The 19,937-nt window shown below is 46.8% G+C and overlaps 1 protein-coding gene across 3 annotated transcripts in view; it reads right to left on the bottom strand.

The window, feature by feature from the left end:
• LOC116943923 (serine/threonine-protein phosphatase 6 regulatory ankyrin repeat subunit C-like) overlaps positions 1–19,717 on the bottom strand; it is a 63,639-nt gene extending 43,922 nt beyond the window's left edge. For 2 of the 3 annotated variants that reach the window (XM_032957269.2, XM_032957270.2), the window contains exons 1-4: positions 16,727–19,717; positions 4,337–4,420; positions 2,536–2,614; positions 216–286 (exon numbers count right to left, since the gene is read on the bottom strand). In XM_032957269.2, the coding sequence (XP_032813160.1) occupies positions 216–286; positions 2,536–2,614; positions 4,337–4,420; positions 16,727–16,753 (261 nt within the window). In that variant the 5' untranslated portion in view covers positions 16,754–19,717. The remainder of the gene's footprint in view (positions 1–215; positions 287–2,535; positions 2,615–4,336; positions 4,421–16,726) is intronic. The other variant, XM_032957271.2, reaches the window with a different exon arrangement.
• Positions 19,718–19,937: the final 220 nt, after the last annotated feature.

The raw sequence follows: 19,937 nt of genomic DNA, 5'->3' as shown, positions 1-19,937 counted from the left end.
GGGTAACTCTCAACTCATTTGAGACGTCTGGCCAGGGTGGAAGAGTAGGCCAAATACCCAGAGAACAGTCACTGGTGTTGGCCATGAGCGGAAATCGTACTCGGGTCGCTGGTTTCGTAGCGCCGTGCGCTAACCACCAAGCCATGCTTGCATGCACGCACATTCACACTCACGCAAGCATACAAGCAGCAACACAAACACACGAGCAAGCTCACCTCGCTGCGGGAGGCACAGGCCCGGTGCAGGGGGTTGAGCCATTTGTTGTCCTTTGCATTGACTCGAGCACCTGCGAATGATCGGCATGACAAGACGTCAACGTCACGTTTGATCGGTCGGGCAGCTGCGATCGATCAAAAGAGCGCCACATTGCATCGCGTTCAACGGGATCGGGGCACCTGCGAATGATCAAAGCGGCAAAAACAAGTCGCGTCACTTTCAATTGCTCGGGCATCTGAGATTCATCAACAGGGCAAACCCATCACGTCAAATGCTTGGGTAGCTGCCACTGATCGACACCGTCACGTCACATTCACCGAGGAGAGGTCACTTCACGAGTGACACATCTTCCCCCGTGTAGCCGACACAGGATTGTCGGACCAGGTGCTGTCAGCGACCATCTATTAAGGCCAGAGGACAGTGCACGAGGCGCTGGTGCAGACAACATCACTCTCGGCCAATTCACTGTATTTTTTTTAAATACAGTGTCCAAATGCTTTGCGTTTTTGGTCCTACATGTTTCACGTAACGGTGTTCTGACGTCAGTAGTGAGGTTGGCAGAAGCATCAAGGAGTCTTAGACGTCTCAACACCGTCACCAACACAGAGATTCTTAGAATGTCCACGACATTCTTGAGATGTTGCCTGCGGGAAGCATGACACCAGTTAGGCCGTGTGTGACAAACCGCTACTTTTACCATGTGGTATGTTGACAGAAGAGATATGTTGTCTTTTAAAATACGCCAAACACTCAAACAATAATCACAATCCACTCCTGTGCCGATTCCAGGAATATTCGCGAACCACAGTCATAACCTAATACAAAAGGTTTTTTTTTGGTCTCATTTGTATAGCCCTATGACAATCAACTGCTGGATGAAGGCCTCCTTATTTAATGTCAAGACTGAGGGTTGTTTGACCATACTTCAGCCTGCTAGTCCATGTGGGTCGGTGATTATGGATGAGTCCAGGACTGGTCAAATATGTTACTCGCTACTGATGTTAGTCGATGGTTGGTAAACAAATACAGGTCGCCTGGTCCATTGCGCAGAGCACCAATACCTGGGCCACCATTCGTTTACACTGTCTGGCATGTTCTGTCTCATTTGTTCTGCCTCGTTTGTTCCATTAGCCCGAGGGAAAAAAAAAACGCATGTGCATAAATCCTAAACGATCCATTCTCACATGCATGCACAGGTGCACGTATCACGTGCGTAAATGTCAATGGTGATCGACTCTTCGCCGCATGCAGAAATGGTTGCAAGGTCGTGCGTAGGGTCAGGATGAGGTCGTGATCCATTTCAACAATCGATTCCTTGCATGAACCCAGCGACCACGAGTGGCTGTAGGGGGTTGAGTGCACAAATCGAAACAACAGATCGATTCTTACGCATGCCGCTGGATACACATAGAGCAAATCTATGAACTGCTGCAACATTAGTCGCGTACTCCTGCCCACGTCCCCCCTTCTGAGCAGCACCCTCCTGACAAACGAGTCGTGACACTCGGTGAGAATTCCCTCGGTAAATAAAGAACATACTTCGTGTCACCCCACTATTTTGAGATGCGGTTGCATTTATAGATTTGTATTCGTTAGGAAGAGTCCATGCGTACACGCATGGATTATGTAACGCTTACTAACACGCAAAGTGCTGCATGAGCAGCGTGGATGACGCTGGGTAGCTACGGGAAAGGGAAAAAAAATGTCATTGACACAAGTTGTCCTTTTCAGCTCTCCGATCAGTGTGGTCGGTTTCCTCTTGGCAGCATCCTGAATAAGAACACATCTTGGGAGCGCCACGGTGGCTAGGAGATGTTAACAACCTCGCCTGGTATGCGGGAGTTCGCAGGTTCGATCCCGACCCTGACGCCTGTTGTACATTTGGAGTTTGCATTTTCTCCCCTACACATTTAGAATCAAAACGCGTTTCGAGTATTTTGCTGATAGAAACTTCCACATTATAAGCCACTTTCATCAAGCCATCATTTGTGCTCAGGTCTCTTCTGAAATAGAGCTACATAGCTCAGTGGGCCTTACCTGGTAAAATAAAAAATAGTTTATAGCTTAGTTTAGTTTTAAGATGAAAGTTGGGCTCTAGTGCATCATCTTTACCAGAGTTACTGTGCCCCACTGTTTTACGTATGGCCCAGACAGACGGAGTTAGTGGATAAACGCTGTCATCCTAAGTTGGAAAGAGTTACAAATGAAGGAACGTGATTATCAACGAGTAACTGACAACATAAGACAACAGATGTTGACGAATGTTGTAGTCGATCTTCTCCGCCACTGCACGGTGTCTTCAGGGGTCGCCCCGCTCACCGGAAAGGATAAGGAGCTCGATAATGTCGGGGTCACCGAGGAAGGCCGCGGCATGTAGGGGCGTCCTTTTCTCAGAGTCCTGAAAGAAATTACATCATAAAAATTACATGATCAAGTCACATAAATCAAAGCGTGGCTTCCCGCACACGTGTGTGTGTATATAGCGTGAATATCGTGTGGAGTGGTAGTGCAATGGCTAGTGCACTTCGCTATGAACCCAGCGGCCTGAGTTCGATTCCCGCACAAGGCTAACACCGGTGATGATCATCTGGACCAGTCGTGGGCCTCCCCTAGGTGGACTTAGGCTCCAATAAGTACGAGTCACTGTGTGTAAACATTGCCACTGGAGAGAAAAAGGCGGCCGAGAATTGTACTGGCCGCCCACCCCCTCGTGTGCCATTGCCGACTTGAAGGAGGTGCTCGCGAACAGCACTTGCCTAAACAATCTGTTAAGGCTATACAGGGGATCTTAGTCTTTGTATATGTACAGGAACGGTGCGTCGCCAGCTCTTTTGGAGTGTTTGCTCACAAATCCCTATTCTCAAAACTCAAGATGATACAACTGTCCGCTGCCAGACCAGCCAACCGCACCTGTGCTGTAGACCACGTCGCCAAAATAACCCTGATCACTCCCGCTGGCTCACAAATTAATTTCGGACCAATATAAAGATCACACCATCTTGAAGATCCTCCACAGACTTGACCCTGCCTGCCTCTCCACCTCCTGTCTCACTCTACTCCCCTCCACACGCTCTGTATGTGTGTTAAACTTCTTTCGTACCGTATGTAGCCGACCATGCTAATCGGAAGTGTTCTCCCGGCCTTTTCCCTCGCTCTAATACCCCTCCACACGCTCTCCCGGCCTCTGTCCTCTCATTCTATTCTCCTCCACGCACTCTCTGCTCCAGCAAGCCAGGCATTCGCACATTCTGCTCTGCTGTCCCAATTGTCTGGAACTCCCCCCCCCCCCACCCCTGCAGCCATCTGGAGTGTCGACTCAATGCTCCGTTTTAAGTCGAGGCTCAAGACCTTCCTCTTTCACCGAGACTCCCTACGAGTGAATGCCTTTCTCTTTAAAATAAACATGCCCAGTCTCGGTTGCAGCTTCCTGAGATGCGGTTGCATTTGGACACTGTCTAAACACACATTGCACCATGGTTGCTTTTACCATGGAGTTTATTTTTTTTCCCAACTGTATTTCCGACTGTGCTCTTATTGCTCAATTCAGTTCACGAAGAAGCTCCCAGAAGCGGAGGTAAACGACGAACATCGTGGCGAACAACACGCGGTACAACCCGAATACGCGTCGGAGAGCAGAGTTTGGGGTTGAACACAATAGGGGGACCTCTGTGGGTAATAGGCACCTGTTGACTGATGCGGTCCTGTGTTCAGACACAAGACCTGAGGTCTCAACCACCCCACCCACCTGGCCCCCAGATCCGGCTGGGCTCAGATTAACTGCACCCACCCTGGCTCAGTAGGGCTAGAAGGCTAGTCTGGAATTTCTGGTTTGGCAAGAAAAGCCAGGTGGACAAAAGTTAAATCGAGCATGAAAATAAATATTGACAATTGTAAACCAAAGTCTATGGATCAAATCACCAATAATGCGCTGGATCTCATATCAGATCTCGGAAGCTGAGCAGGGTCCGAGCCTGGACAGTGCTTGGACGGGTAACCGTCACGTACGAGACAGGCCATCTGTCACAGGCTGCTCCGGGGGCTCCGTAGCAGTGTGCAGAGGGCGGCGAAAATAATTAATGGTTGTAACGCGTTGCCGGGCGTGAGAATTTTGGACACTCACCAAGGCGTTGACGTCCTCCTTCTTGTAGATGAGAGCCCTCACCTCGTCGGGGTCCCCATTGAATATCGCTTGTATCAGAGGCGGCTGCCAGGAGACAAGAGGTGGCGAAAGCATGAGGTTAGGGTTCGAGTCGGGGCTAAGGTCAGGGGTTAAGTTTCGGGGGCCTGAAATGAGGGTTGTGGTTTGGGTTGGGGTAGGGTTGGGTTTAGGGTCAGGGCTAGAGTTAGAGTGAAGATTAAGGGGCTAGAGTGAGCGTTATAGTTTGGGTTGGAACTCGGTCTTGATTTTGAGTGAGTATTGAGGCGGGAGTTACGAGTGGGGTTAATGTTATGGGTAGAATTAGTTAGGGTCCTAGGTTACCGACTCAAACTCGCAGTTCCGCTTTATTCGCATAACTCACACAGACACACCGGGACGGCTTGGTTACAAGTGAACAAACAAGATCAAATGGCATTTCAAACACGACTGTAATGTAAATCGAAATGCAAAAAACAAATACGTATTTTAAGAAAGGCTCCAATAAAAATGTACAACAGCAAGCGGGCACGGTGCAGCAAGGCGAGCCAGAGAGCTGTTGCAGCCGGCTGGACAGTAAAGTTCTGACCTGCCCCATCTGTGAAAAAGAGCTTTATAGCTCATCGGATTCCTCCAGTATAAAGACACATTTAGATTCTAATCCTGACTGGCAGGATCGCGTGCAGGTGCTGGGGAAAGTCGCCCGCCCCCCCCAACCCGCTCAAACGCTTGCGCCCACAGGGCTCTCGGCGGCTTTCGAATTGGCAAAAACCAAACTCGTGCCGTCACAGCCGTCATTAGCATAACCGTGGCCCGGACGGAAAATACATTGGCGGCGGCGGCGTCGCTTGGGCCCAGAACGCGCATTGTCAGTTCGTGTTTTAGTTGTCGTAACAGCAGCAGCAGCAGCTGTGTGGGCGTTGTGATTTCAGCGTCCGGTGCTCCTTCTCAGCCCCGCGGTGAACATTATTTGGATTCCTCAAGTGCTCTACATTTTCACGTCATGATAAGCCACTTCGTTGAGCTATCCTTTGTGGCCAGGTCGAGTCTCAAAACAATTGCCAATAGCTCAGTGGGCTTTGGTAAAATAAAAAGTTTAGTTTCAGTTTTATTTCTGCATTTCTAGCGATTAAGCTTACCTTCCCTATACTTTGCACTCCTATCGCGTTTTTGTATTGTCTGTTGTTGTAACGTTCTGACCCGCCCCAACTGGACATCTGCAAAAAAGAGCTTTATAGCTCATCGGATTCCTCCAGGATAAAGGTTTCCGTTTCTAAAGCACCTGTGCTCCAGCACTTGGGAAGGCAAGGTCTGGTGGTTCGTGTAGATTTGCACGTGTGTGTGCGCATCTACGGTTCTGGGATGCTGTTGCATGGCCAGAAGGCAGCAGCTGTACACCGCAAGCGGGTTCGTCAACCTGTCTGTGCAGACCATCGAGTGTTATGCCCTCAAACGTGTGGTGGGTTTTCTATGCTTCCTTCCCACATGCAAACATCCAATAAATAAATTACATTGTTATATAGGTACATTAGAATTTAGCAATTGGGAATCTCGATTCAAGAATTGATTTTATTTTGCCCTCTCGCACGGATTGTTTCCAACTCACTTATATCGGCTTGTCCGCTCTTTTCGTCGTGCGATCATCAGCTATGATCTAGCCACTGCTCGATTCAAGCTTCCCAAAACCATCACGTCCCTTGCAATCGCGCACACGCAACAAGCCATCTCGCACCTGCACAAGCCGATTTCGTTTACGCAACAATCTGCGTAAATCGTAATTAACTGACACACGCACGCGGTTCAATGCAAGTATGACGAGCGGAAGAATTGCCTTTAATCAATTCACCGACGTCTCATTAGGTATCTACGTGGGTAAACCAAGGGAAAGGCCTGTCGTTTCACGATGTGAGCTGGACACAAAAGCCTCCGGGGGGGGGGGGGGGACACCTGGCAATAGCTCACGAGAGCGTGCAGCTTCTTGCGAGTTGAAGTTCCGGTCACATTTTTTGGGATCTGCGTGCAATCTCGCTGCTACAGTGTTCCATTGTAAACGGCGGGCGCAGCTCTGCGGCCCTGCGCTCGACTTATGAAATAACTTCCCCTCGATCGGGCAACGCAGAGCCGCTCCCCGCCTTTGTTCGGCCACGTTCCCGATCGTTGCGGCAAGCGTGTAACGTTGACGTTAACTCGGTAACGATGCACAGCTTCGTCAAATTCGTACCGACGAGTACGCTCGCGGTACAACGCGTCAGATTGCGCGCGTGAGAATTGACATGTTTTGTAACTTTTTTGTATGCAAATCGGGTCAAATCTGGCCACACATTCAATTATTTTGAGCCGGTGGTCTGAACAAGGCCGAGCACTTTATCCATGCATTGCTGGAAACTGTGTTCCTTGTTTTTCTGACAGGCACTTTTTTTGTTGTTGCGGCGCATGGGGTTTGTCACTATTTAACAGATCTGAGTTGCAATAAGTTCGTGCAACATCTCCAGCCACTGGAGGACACTACAATCACCGTGACGTAATTCATGTATTTACTTCATTAGACGCCAAGAGTTTAATTGTGACCCCGGATAGCGACACTTAAATCGAGAATCGCAAAGAGCGGCAGGGATGGTTGGATACGTAATTCGCGCATCTTTTGCATAAATAACCAACCGTCGCGCGAGCAACACGCGTATCAACGCCGCATCATCATCATGTGACCTGGTGGCAAGGAAGCGCTGAGGACCGAGGAGGAAGCTCGAGGCTTCACCGCACCGGAATCGCCTCAGGAAGGGAAGTACATGTTATCAGCCGCTCACGAACGTTCGCAACCCCCACCCCCCCTCTCCCCCACCAGCTAGAGCGTTAAAACGGCACACTATGAGGATACAAGTACAGAACTACACCTTTAATTTTGAAAACTATTTTATTATTCTTGGTTCTTTCGGTAAAGTCACGTAGAAGGGAAACAATAAAATAATATAAATATAAAACAATAAAATTCCCACCACGTTTCGACTGCAACACAAGCAATCATCACCAGGTGTGAAAACCACAGCAAGAAAATTTGAAAAGCTACCTTTTTTGGATGTCCTAATAAAAAAGAGACCGGATGGTTCAATGAGCCACTACCCATACGGATGCTTACCTGAAACCGGATTCCCACCACCATCCATCCCAGAAGAATTCCCTCATCAAGACTCTGCACCATAGAGCCCAATGCATATCCGACCAGGAACACATAGCCAGTGAACTCAAGCACGTACACCAAGCTCTTAAGGCTAATGGTTACTCCGACTACACAATCCGCAAAACTATCACTCCAACCATGAAGAAGGACCCTCTTGAAGAGCCATTCAAAACCATCACTTTACCCTACATTGCGGGGATAACACGGTAGGACCAACACCTCGGCCGTGGCAGATCAGTGTTATAATTCAGTAGGCTCACATGACATTGACTTCTCCAAGACAGAGGTTCTCTGCAAGCCATCTGGCTACCATGAGAGATTCGTTCATGAGGCTATTCACATATACACACACAGAGACAATTTCAACCGAGAAGATGGATTCTGGCTTAGCAATCATTGGAAGGATTTGATAAACCATTTTGGGCCTTAATTGATTGTTCACGCTTCCGGTGGCTTTCAGACCGCATCCATTATTTTCGTCTCCCCCCTCCTCTTTTCCGAACATAGATGGACGCATCCATCTGAATAACTTCCAAATCGCTCTCCGTGGTGCTAACGTAAAATAAACGCCACTTTTTTCAAATTTTCTTGCTGTGGTTTTCACACCTGATGATGATTGCTTGTGTTGCAGTCGAAACGTCGTGAGAATTTTATTGTTTTATATTTTTATTATTTTATTGTTTCCCTTCTACGTGACTCTACCGAAAGAACCAATATCAATGCCCGCGATTCGCCACTAAGGTGACGGTGGCATCACCACGGCGCCTGTGCCAGGCGCACTTTGAGGCCATAACCGCTCTCGCAAGCAACAGCCACCTCCGACACAAACTCGAAACGCGCCAATAACACAAAGAGTTGAGAGCATCAGCAAAACCCGGCGTGTCTCGTTCCAAGTGGTCCAGAAAGGACGTCGAAATTTCAGTTCGAAAGTCCCTCCAAACCTCAGTTCCGCCATTCAGCCCGGACCCAAAGAGGTCTACAGGATTCAGGTAGTTTGTCCAAAACCAGCAGGTGCCCCCCGCCCCCTCTCCCACAGGGCTCCAAATGTCTTCAAGGGTCCGAAACGAAAGAGCAGCTGCTGGAAGGGAATCTTGCGGACTCCCCCGGCGGCCTTTCGGCCACTAGCGTGGCCTCCGGAAGTCAATCGGTAGCTTGAATGCCGCTTCGGAGAGACTCTCAGCGTCTCTCGACAGTGGGCGCCTGCCTCAGCCGACACGGAACATGGCGGGCAGTGTCAAAGTGACTGCCCCGTCAAACTCTATGTAGGTACGTATGTAAGCATGTTGAACTTATCTTGCACCGTAACGTAGCCAACTGTGCGAATCGGTTGACCGTAGAGACGAACTGCAAACTCCAGAATAGATGAAGTATTGCATAATAAGGGAGTCATCCTGTCTCTTCGCACCTTTCAAACCGGGTGCACCTTTCTCTTCTTTATTTAAGTAGGTCCTAAATGGCGTACGCTTAAAGAAAAGCTTGATTTCGTACACATTTTAGACTCGTTTTGGAATGCAATCTTCAACAGTTGTTATGGCTTGCAGCTCCTCCGAAAATGGAGCAGCAGCTCCATGATTTGCACTTGCAGATTCCCCTGTGGCCTTGCAAATTGTGAAAATTTTTACGATTACTAAAATTGTAGTACCAGCCCTTACCAGCCACGAAGGACTCTTCAGAGCCACCTCTCTTGCTGCAGGCATTTGTGCAGCTTAGTAGCTTTGGTTCAGGTTACGGAAGAGGAGAGATTCATTTCTACTGGTTCTGGTTTTCCATCCATAGCCCTGACATCTTCTCGAACGACGAACGCCTCACTTTTGTCGCCTCTTGGCAGACAGCGGCGTAGAATGCATCGCAGAACTCCAGATTTTGCCTGTGCTGTTATTGCCGGCGCGTACCGTCAACTCGCCAAGGTTAAACGCAATTTCGGGCGCAGCCGGCCCCTTGCCACCTCCTGCATGCTCTACTACAATCTCCAACTTTACTTCAAGCGTTGAGGCAGTCCTTTTCTGCCTCATCGATGGTCCAGGGAGAGGGCTAATAGGACATTTAATCAGCCATAACAAGCACGGTTAATGGCAGATTATATGCGCCACAACAACGACAGCAAGTAACGTGTATGCAGACAGCACGAGAGAAAATGCAAGACTGAGTGGTAGCAGCATAGTAAGTAGCATTGAGCACAGTCACCCAAACCACAATGCATAACATGAGACAGCTGCCTGCCGGGTAGCGCATACAGTACACACAATGTTGTCCCATATCCGACCATATAGCCACACACAAGTTAATTCAACTGCGTACATGCAAAATTGCACAAACGGAACTGCCGTAAAGTGAGGGAAACCTGCAGAGTATAGCAAAAAACTCAGGATGACCGTGACCTGACATAGTTGTACAATTTGCACAGTCACTACCAGAAATTATTTAGCTGGTCACTTAGTTTTATATGAAATAGCCAGAGTTCCTGTAAACTACACTCCGCGGCAGGGAAGCTCGCTGCCGGAAACCGATAGGGAAATACTGTACGTGCTAACTTTCCTCTGAGTTGAAAAATTTCCACCGCGGTGATTATCGCCGCAATGCGAGAATCGTTTTAAGCGCCCATTCTCAGAATTCGCCCTTCACGAAGCGACCCATTGCTGCTGCCACTGCTGCTGCCATCCACTTGGCCGCGCTTCCCAAACCGAATTTACCGGAAGGCCGTGTTTGTACTCGCGTGGCCGGGACGGTGCCACCCGTTCTAGTTTCAAACGTTCGGCGAGCACCACGTTTACCAAAAAGGTGATCAGAACTCGCACACAGGAGACGTGCACAGCGTCGCTACGACGATAATTACAAGACCAATTAATTCAAGGAAAGATAAATTAAAAAAAAGACAAATACCGTGAGACCTCAATGTTACTTTTTTCATGAGGTCAGCCACAGTGAATGTTAGATGCGGGAAAATGTTAAGAGGCAACATTAACTGTAATTGTCCCAGAGGCAATTTATTTGAAACTTATCTGCAAGCTACGGCACGTCCTGCCAAAACCGGTCTTGCTTTTCTTAGTAATCAATGTGTAGTGTTCAACTTCCGACACGTGTTCCTTTCTGTCCCTCAGTGTAATTCCAAGCATGCCCACTCTTCTTTGGCCAGATAAAGAGCTGCTGTTACACATTCCTTACCAATGTCCACCCTTCTGATCACTGATTGACAGCTGTCTGCTTTGAAACACATTGGTATGTTGTGTGTTTTTGGAGCAATCATTCATAATCATCGCCATCATCGGCAGCTATATGCTCAATCTGATGCCGGATGAAGGCCTCTCAAAGCCACCACCATCTCCTGTGATACAGAGATCTAGCACACCCAGTACCTGCTGCACACGAGCCGATTAAGGACAAATCTAACCAAACAAACCCCACATTGATCTGTAACAAGTACCCTTATCATCACCAGCCATGATCAATCAACTGCTGGATGAAAGCCATTACCCACCACCAAACCACCATGATCCTATGCAATAATCCTAAACCTGCATATGGATGGATTTCATCGTTCCATCTCTTCCGTGGATGTCCTCTCAGATGTGATCCATCCCTTTAAAAGACGCTACGAGGCACACAACACAGACAGAGATGCATGAGATAATTCTCGCAGTCACACTCGTGCAAGTTTTATGTCTGTGAATTATCCACGAGTCAACACCCCTTGTTTTTAGAAAATGTTCTAAAACGCACAGTCACGCGGTAGCTTCATTAAACGATTCAATAAAAGGCAAGTGCCTTGTATACATCCCATATTTTTTATCCCGCTGGCACGATCAGCAGCATGTCATGGAGACAAAGTATCTGCTTGCATCTCTTGCAGAGCTATGCACCTCTCGGTGTCAAGAAAACGGTCCATAGAAGTGGATATTAAAGAGCTATCCCCGAGATCTCTTTAAGAAAACTTCTGGTCTACACAGCAGTCGAATCCATATTCCCACTCCCTCTGCTTCAAATGACAGTCAAACAAATACTTTATCCTCGGGAGCTGTAATTTAGCCATCTCAAGTGCAGAACCAGATTTGACGTGTTACTTTTTTTCGCGCGACCAGGCATTGGTGACCGAGCTGAGCCCATCCACTCGCCACACTTGAGAACCAGATGTAATCATCGGCAAATGAAAACCCGAAACTGGAGCCACGGATCTCTGCGGTGGCAGCTCAGCACTCCGACCTTCCATCCACCCAGGTGCCTCTTGGGTCATTTACTTCTTTTAAAAAGCGCACTTTCCATGAACAGCGTGCACAGCTTCGCCGGGGCGAGCCATCAGCTGCTCGCATTAAACCGTCCCCACATCACAGGCGTGGCACGGCGCTCGGCGCTAGCAAAAAGCAGATTATCATCCGCAGACGAGGAATTCAATTAATTTGGCTCTCGGCAGACTCACCACAATAGACGTTGCCACTCCCCCCTCCTTTCCGCTCTGCACGAACAATAGGGCCACCGGCAAACGCTGCCATGCACCCTCGGCAAAACTGCGCCATCAGTTATTCACGTGCAAAGCGCAAGCGCTGGCTTTCAGCTGCCAAGCGCGCAGGGAAACGTTTCACCGCTGAGCAGATATAAAAAAAAATATTTATGTAAACGCGCGGTTTAAATGGACCGCTCTACCTCTCAATGTCAGCGATAGTGACCCATCGTCCGACAGTGGGAGCAATTCGATTCGAACGCGACGGTTTGCGAAAAGCAACACTGGGGCGTGTGGACAAGTGACCACCCGATACGCACTCTGCTGCAGTGGAGAATAACATAATCTCAATAACATCCAGTATTATTCAATTGACTGGTGGATGAAGACCTCCTCATGATGTGTCGGTTGTTGTGGCTATTTAATCATATACTTCACCATGCTACTCAGTGCTGCATTCATAAAAAGGAAGCGGGCCCCAGGACCGGTTCAGATTATATCACTCGCCGCTGATAGCCGTGGCCGAGAATTAAACTCAGGTCAACAGATTCGTAGTTGGTGTGCTAACCATCTGGCACCGCCTCTCCACCACAATATACAACATCACACAATCCACTGTGAGGCCTCCTTTTCCAGCACCATCATCAGTCATGATCTATTGACTGCTGAATGAAGGTCTCCGGAAATCGTCACCATTCCTCACTGTCTCTATGCACATCATCCAATGTTAAGCCGCCCGATACATCATCATAATCATCAGCCACGATCTATCCACTGCTGGATGAAGGCCTCTTCCAAGCCATCCCATTTGGTTGCACATCCCAAAGCACATCACCTGCTGATAAACCTGCCCATAACAACATCAAAACGCATGACTCGTCAAACTTCACAATTTCATGACAATGTTGGCACGGTCCACTGAAGATGCGAGATTGCACAGATTTAAGCTGTCGCTGTTTAAAAAGACGGCGATGTTTCACTCTGGAATCGTGCGGTGACTTTTAAGCTATTACATATGCACAATGAATCCTGAGCGTGTATATATGTACCTAAGTAAATTACAGTGTGCCTGTACTGTGGCCAAATTTGGAGGGTGTCAGATTTAATTGCTGAAATTACGGGACTGCCCCTTTGCCAAATGCCTTCCAAGGGTGGGCACCCATCTGATGAGTGTGGGTGAAGACTGTTGCAATGTAACACCTGACACACACTGGCATGAGATCAGTGATTGAATACAGCGCTTGGGCAAATTAACAATACAACTTAATGTCAATCCATAAAGGATCCAAATGTGACCGCATCTCAAGATTTCGTACATAAACAGTGGAAAAACTGATTTTTTTAAATATACAGTCATATGCAGATGAAAAAGAAGAGCATAGCTATAGGGAAAACGAGAAAGTTCTTGAGCCTGGACCTTAACAGGGAGCTGAAAGCACAGATGGCAGGAGGAAAATAGGTCGAGGCCATGGGTGCAGTCCAAGAGAGTGAAGCGATTGCCTACTTGAGCCAAGGTTGGGGGGGGGGGCTTCGATAGAATGTTTTGGTGACTGGAGCAGAGTGCGTCAAGAGGAATGGAGTGAGATGTGGACAAGAGGTAGGACAGTACATGGAGTGAGATGAGAGAGAGGAGAGGCAGGCAGGGTGGGAGGTTGTTGAAGACAGTGAAAAATGTACATGACTCTCATCCGGGCTTCGTGTGGAAGATATGCAAAGGGTGTACATTACTGAACATGTTGTAAACACCAGAAACCAAAACAGGACAAAACATAAAACAAATCATAAGTTTCAAGAGGGAGGACAGGCAAACAAATTTTAGGGCCGAGTAAAGTGGCCCACTAAACATTACCCTGTCCCAATGACCCTAACCAACTGGCCAATCAGCCACTACTTTAACTCCCACTGACCATAACCTCCCCCAACTAACAAGCAAGCCACTACTAATACCAGCCCTTCCCACTGACCATAAGCAAACCCCTAACCCCACCTCCAATGCTTTTACTGCTAGGTTTGCTTCTAAATCTGGATGCTCACAAATATTTTGTAAATAACTTTCTGATTAACCACAATATCTGATGGGGTATTTTCATATTTATTATTAATAATGTCAAATATGTGTACAAGAGTCCAAGTGAACTTGTGAGTGTGCTGTGCTCGAATTCAGTGGAACACTTGCATAATTTTGGAATGACAAGCAGCACTTCAGACACGAAAATCGAAGGTGCGAGCGATCAATACCAACTACTCTGATGCGTGAACAGCACAATCATACCCATACTTCGCTAATCTAAAGCAAACACACACACAACAAACCACGCTTCGGGTATTTAAATTACATTTTGCTCCAATTTGATCCCAATTGTTACCATCAGCATCACGTCATCAGACAGAACTACCTACAAGATCCCTTGTATGTACTGTATGTTGAACTTCTTTCGCAACGTAAGGAGCCAACCGTGCTTCAAGTGACCTCTGTTCCACACAGGAGCCAGCACTTTCCCACCCGTGCTGCCACAGTAATGTCCGTCGCATGACATTAAAGTTACATTTTAAATCTCAGAGCTGGAATTTAGCCCATTAACGTGAGAACACCATTTAACGTTGTGGTTTTTGTGTGTGTGTGTTCAGTCATTGGTAACCGGGATGAGACCATGAACTCACTATCACTATAATTTAGAACCCAGTCCAATCATAGGTGGCTGAAATGTAAGATCCAAAACCAGGATCTCGGCGGTTCCAGCTCAGTGTTCTGACCTCTGAGCCACCAGGCCACCTCACAAACCCACTAAAGGTTTAAACAACATTCTACACAACAAAGCCATTTTCTCAATTTCCGTGCCACTACAAAGGCGAAACCCACAGAACATCAGCAGGAATTTGGTGGTGCCTTCGGGGCTCAAAGTCACTCCTCATTTGACCCAGTTTCTTTTTTTGTACATACAGGAGCCCTAAGCGTCGTCGGTGCGGTGTTGTGGATTGCCAAGTGGCTAATGTGACGGATGGGTTACCATTCTGCTCAAAAATCATCATTGTGATCACGAGCCATGGCCTATCCACTGCTGGATGAGAGCCACCCCATGCCACCGCCAGCCTTCGCAGTACAGTAGTACTATGATCTCACAAATCTTATCACTCCTGCAAATAACCTGATGTTCACATGGATGGTTGTCTTATCGGGTATGCTCTATACTTTGGCTGCCATTCCGTTGTCAGTCGAAATCACCCATCGGCCATCACCACTAACCGCGACAGCCCCACTTATTTTTACTTAAGTCCAAATTATCTCCATAGCTTGCGTTTGTTTCGCTAATCATGTGTTCCTCTTTCTATTCTCTGAGTGTAATACCAAGTGACCCGGTGAGATGGATGCGGAGTGCGTGGTGTATTTGCCAACAGACACTAAACGAGTCACCAACTTCATAAATCAGGCTACCTTGTATATAACGACAGCATAGTTTCCACTTCTGGCCAGTCAACATCAGTGGAACATCTTCGGCACCCGCCCTTCACCGACCGGCACTAACCAACGTGTTCAAGTGTGAAAAAGAAAAAAAAGCACCGTGAACGACACGGTGTAGGAGAGGCCTTCATCCAGCAGTGGCCTAACAAAGGCATGTGAGCTATCATCAGCATAACGTATTACTGCAATTAAGTAAAATCAAAATCGGAATGGTTTTTTAAAAGTCTTTATATATAGCTAAGAGGGGCAAATGTGAAGAGCACGTTCATTTTTACCGTGAAAACTACATTCAACTATTTAACTATTTTTATTTTACAAGGCAAGACCCACTGAGATATATTTTTTTTTCAGAAGCGACCTGGTCACAAATGATAGCCCAAATGAAGCGGCTTAAAATGTGAAAATGTATAGCAGCCAAATCCTGTACTTAAGCAACATGTTTTCTAAATGTGGAGGGGGGAAAAAACGGAGTTTGCATGTTCTCCTGGAGAAAAATCCACGCGAACCACGGGGGAGAACGTGCAACCTCCAAATAGACAACAGGCGTCAGAGCCAGGATAGAACCCACGACCTCCTGTATACCGGCCGAGGTAGTTAACAACAGCATCACTCTAACCCTCGACGTCTATGAACAAATCACCCGGGCTTGGGAATGCGCCCGACCTGGTCGGACCTCGAAAGCCAAGCAGGTCTGAGCTTGGACAGTGCCAGGCGTGAGGAGGCCCTCATCCAGCAGTGGATTGACAAAAGGGTCTCTATGCTCCTACGGACATTGCGCGGCGCGCATCTCCACCAGTGGAAATTCCACATTCCCGTGGCAGGGACCAGCTTTAACAACCATTGACGACTTCGCACAAAGTGGTACCGATTTTATTACCATGTAGCGATTGCAATGATGGCTTACCTATGTCAACCCTTAGACCCTACGAGAAATGAAAGCATGCGCATTGCTTATACAACGGTGTACGTAACAAGAATGATTAATAGCACGCTTATTACAATAACGATCGCCCCGATTGCAGAGGAGTGAAAGTACATTCAGAACAGCACGATACGTAGCAAGGCGTTTAAATGTCGTATTTGCCATCATTAAGTACTGTAGCGTCTGAAAGACGCCGAGGCACACAACAATACGCGCGTATACACAACGCGACACCGTTATTCCACGTGCACAGATTCGGCACTTTCACATCAGCAGCAATAGCAGAAATTTGCACGTTTCTTCGGACAATTTTAAATGTAGCGACAGTATCTGAGGGACATCTCATTCAACAAACAACAAAAAATCACGATTCGCGCTCCCCTCACCTGCTCGCTCAACTTCAACATAACCATGTTTGCGCCTCGGCGCCTCGGGAACGGTCGCGACGTTCACAATAAAATGAAACTGACGACGCTATTTATTACTGACTATTTGTTTTTGCCAATCGCGACGCTGGTAATTGTTAATTGTTATTATTTACAATTCGTTATCGGTGTCGCGCTTAAGGAGCTGAGAAGGCGACCAGCCGCTCCGGCGCCATGATGAGCGCGCCGATAATAAGCGCGCCCCTCTCATTGGTCGGAGGCTTCCCCCCCCCCCTCCAACAACAGCCGCTCTGATTGGACGAGACGTCCCTCCCACTCTGGCAACTGGGCTCGACCATTCGTGATTTAAAATAGGGGGGGGGGGGGAATGTTCCAGTTAACGAGTCACTTAAATTACTTGATGCACTGGTAAAAGAAGGCAAGTTCATGCTCTTTGGTTCTTTCGGTAAAGTCACGTAGGTATTAAATAAAATAATTTGAATCACGACGTTTCGGGCGCAACACAAGTGCGCGTCATCAGGTGGAAACAACCATAGTTCCATAGTTCCATTTATTTGGTGTAGCCCTGTGAGCCATTGGGCTCTTGAATCGGGTGCAACCGTAACAAACAAAAAAACAGGAACAAGAAAACGTCTTAAAGTGACTATGTGACTGTGCAAACAGAAAATCCATGAAAAAAAACATCAAAATATTCCTGAAATAGCACCGTACACCAACGCTGTGTGCAAAAATCCCAGTGGGATGCAAGTCAAACAACAACAACAACCACAAGTCAACAGCAATAAACAACGATTTTATTTTGATTTAAAGCTTTCGTGACTGCAGGGATTCATATTCTTGGTTCTTTCGGTAAAGTCACGTAGAAGGGAAATAATAAAAATATAAAACAATACAATTATCACGACGTTTCGACTGCAACACAAGCAATCATCATCAGCTGTGAAAACCACAGCAAGAAAATTTTAAAAAAGTGGCGTTTTTTTCATAACGATTTTATTACCAGGTTTACCAGAAAATATTCCAAAACTAGCCGACCATTGTCTAAATAACACTTATTTCTTGTGGAGAGGTGACTTCTTTAAACAAAAGGAAGGAGCAGCAATGGGATCTCCTTTGTCTCCTGCTATAGCAAATCTGTACATGGAAAAAAACTTTTAAACAAGACCACTTGCCTCAAGTACATTAAAACCATCTTTTTGGTTTAGATATGTGGCTGACACTTTGGTTGTCTGGCCACATGGTAAAGATACACTTCATGAATTTTAAAATAATCTCAATGCGCAAAACCCAGCCATTCAGTTAACCATGGAAATGGAGGTGAACAACACACTCCCATTCCTGGATATTTTGCTTGGACGCGGTCAAAATGGCAAAATAACACCACACAGCGTCTACTGAAAGGGAATGCACACGGATGGCTATCTGAATGCAGATTCTCATCATCACCCAGCACAGAAATCCTCTCTCATCAAGACGCTCGTACATCGGGCAAAGACAGTGTCAGATGGTGAAAGTTTAAGGAAAGAGATTAAACATGTCAAAGAAGCACTGCGACTGAATGTCTACAATAATGCTCAAATTAACAGAGCATTGATTGCCAAATCAAGATCGAACAACAATACTGCTGAAAGTGATCAGATTATCAAAACAATTAAAATACCATATATCTCGAGAGTTACTGACAAATTAGCCCGTGTTTTGCAAAAGCAAAACATTAAAGTGAGATTTGGTACGGTACACAAAATAAAAACTAGTGTATTGTACTAAAGATGAATTACGGAAGTTATCAACAGAAGGTGGATATCGGTTCAATTGCTTATGCGGAAAATGTTATATTGGACGGACGGGATGTAACATTAGCGTAAGACTAAAAGAACACCAAAGAAACATTAAATGATCTCAAACACAGCTGTCAGCAGTGGCAGAGCATGCTTGCCAACAAGGAGATTCAATTGATTTTGATAAAGTTGAAGTGGTTTGCATAACTAATTATTACTGGCCAAGATGAGTTAGATAATCAATTGAAATTGAGAATAATTCAAATAATTTTAATCGCCGTGATAGCTATAGACTCAGCGCAGCCTGGAAGCGTATTAAGGAATACACAACACATTGCAATTCATTACAGGTGAGTCACATGCTTAGTGGCTGATTACTGATCTATTACATTATTGCATTCATCACTACCTCTGATCTCGAATCCTGACGGGGTTCAAGAATTATGACATCATCCTGCACTATTTAAGACCGGAAGCAGGTGGATGGCTTCACTATTCTGGCAAATCGCCCCACGATGCTAGATGTAATTGGCAGCAAAACGTCGTACTACTCAAATTGTAAATGTTGTGGCTCCACTCTTCAACACACTGGTGGGCTAAAGTCGTGAACTATTTTGTCTTTTGTCAACGTGACACTTTTTTACCAATTGGCCGTGTAGGGTGGTGGAGGGTTACAACACTTTTATAAATAACGTGATCTAACCCTAAAAACCTTTATTATGAATAGTACTGGTCGCAAAAGCCTGCTACGTGTTAAACACGGGGGGGGGGGGGGGGAGGAGGAACATGGTGTTAATTATTGATTTGAAGCTTTCGTAACTGCAGGAATCCATTCTCTTTGGTTCTTTCGGTAAAGTCACCTCCTGCGTGACTTTACCGAAAGAACCAAGAAGAACATGGTATTAGTTACACAAACATGATCACTTTTCTGGCTGGCAAAGCAGTTCAATTTGTAGCAAAAACTGAGCATATATATAGAAAACGCGTTTGCCTATTGAGACAACACATTCTCCTGCGGAGGGAGCTGGTAGGAACGTTGGGTTGCTTGGTCAATGGCCAGGGTCAACGGCGGCACCACGTGGTGTATTCCGCAAATATGCCCGACTGTGAGGGCGGGCACAAGCCGGCGTGAGTAGGTTAAACGTTGAGTTTTATAAGGGCACCACGGGGTGACCAGCCCCTCCCCACCCAGCCTCACCCCTCCCACCCAGCCCCTCCCCACCCTCCCCACCCAGCCCCGTGCCAAACGTGTTATTATTATATTATTGGTTCTTTCGGTAAAGTCACGTAGAAGGGAAACAATAAAATAATAAAAATATATTATTAACGTGCCAAACGTGTTGTTATTATTAATAACGTGCCAAACGTGTTATTATTATTATTAACGTGTTATTTATTATTCCACCGGAGTGGTCGAGCAGTGGTTACTCATA

This window comes from Petromyzon marinus, chromosome 19, assembly GCF_048934315.1.
Source record: "Petromyzon marinus isolate PM22_M1 ecotype Great Lakes invasive population chromosome 19, UKy_Petmar_22M1.pri1.0, whole genome shotgun sequence".
NCBI classification, from domain to species: domain Eukaryota; kingdom Metazoa; phylum Chordata; class Hyperoartia; order Petromyzontiformes; family Petromyzontidae; genus Petromyzon; species Petromyzon marinus.
This window is presented reverse-complemented; position numbering and strand designations above follow the sequence as displayed.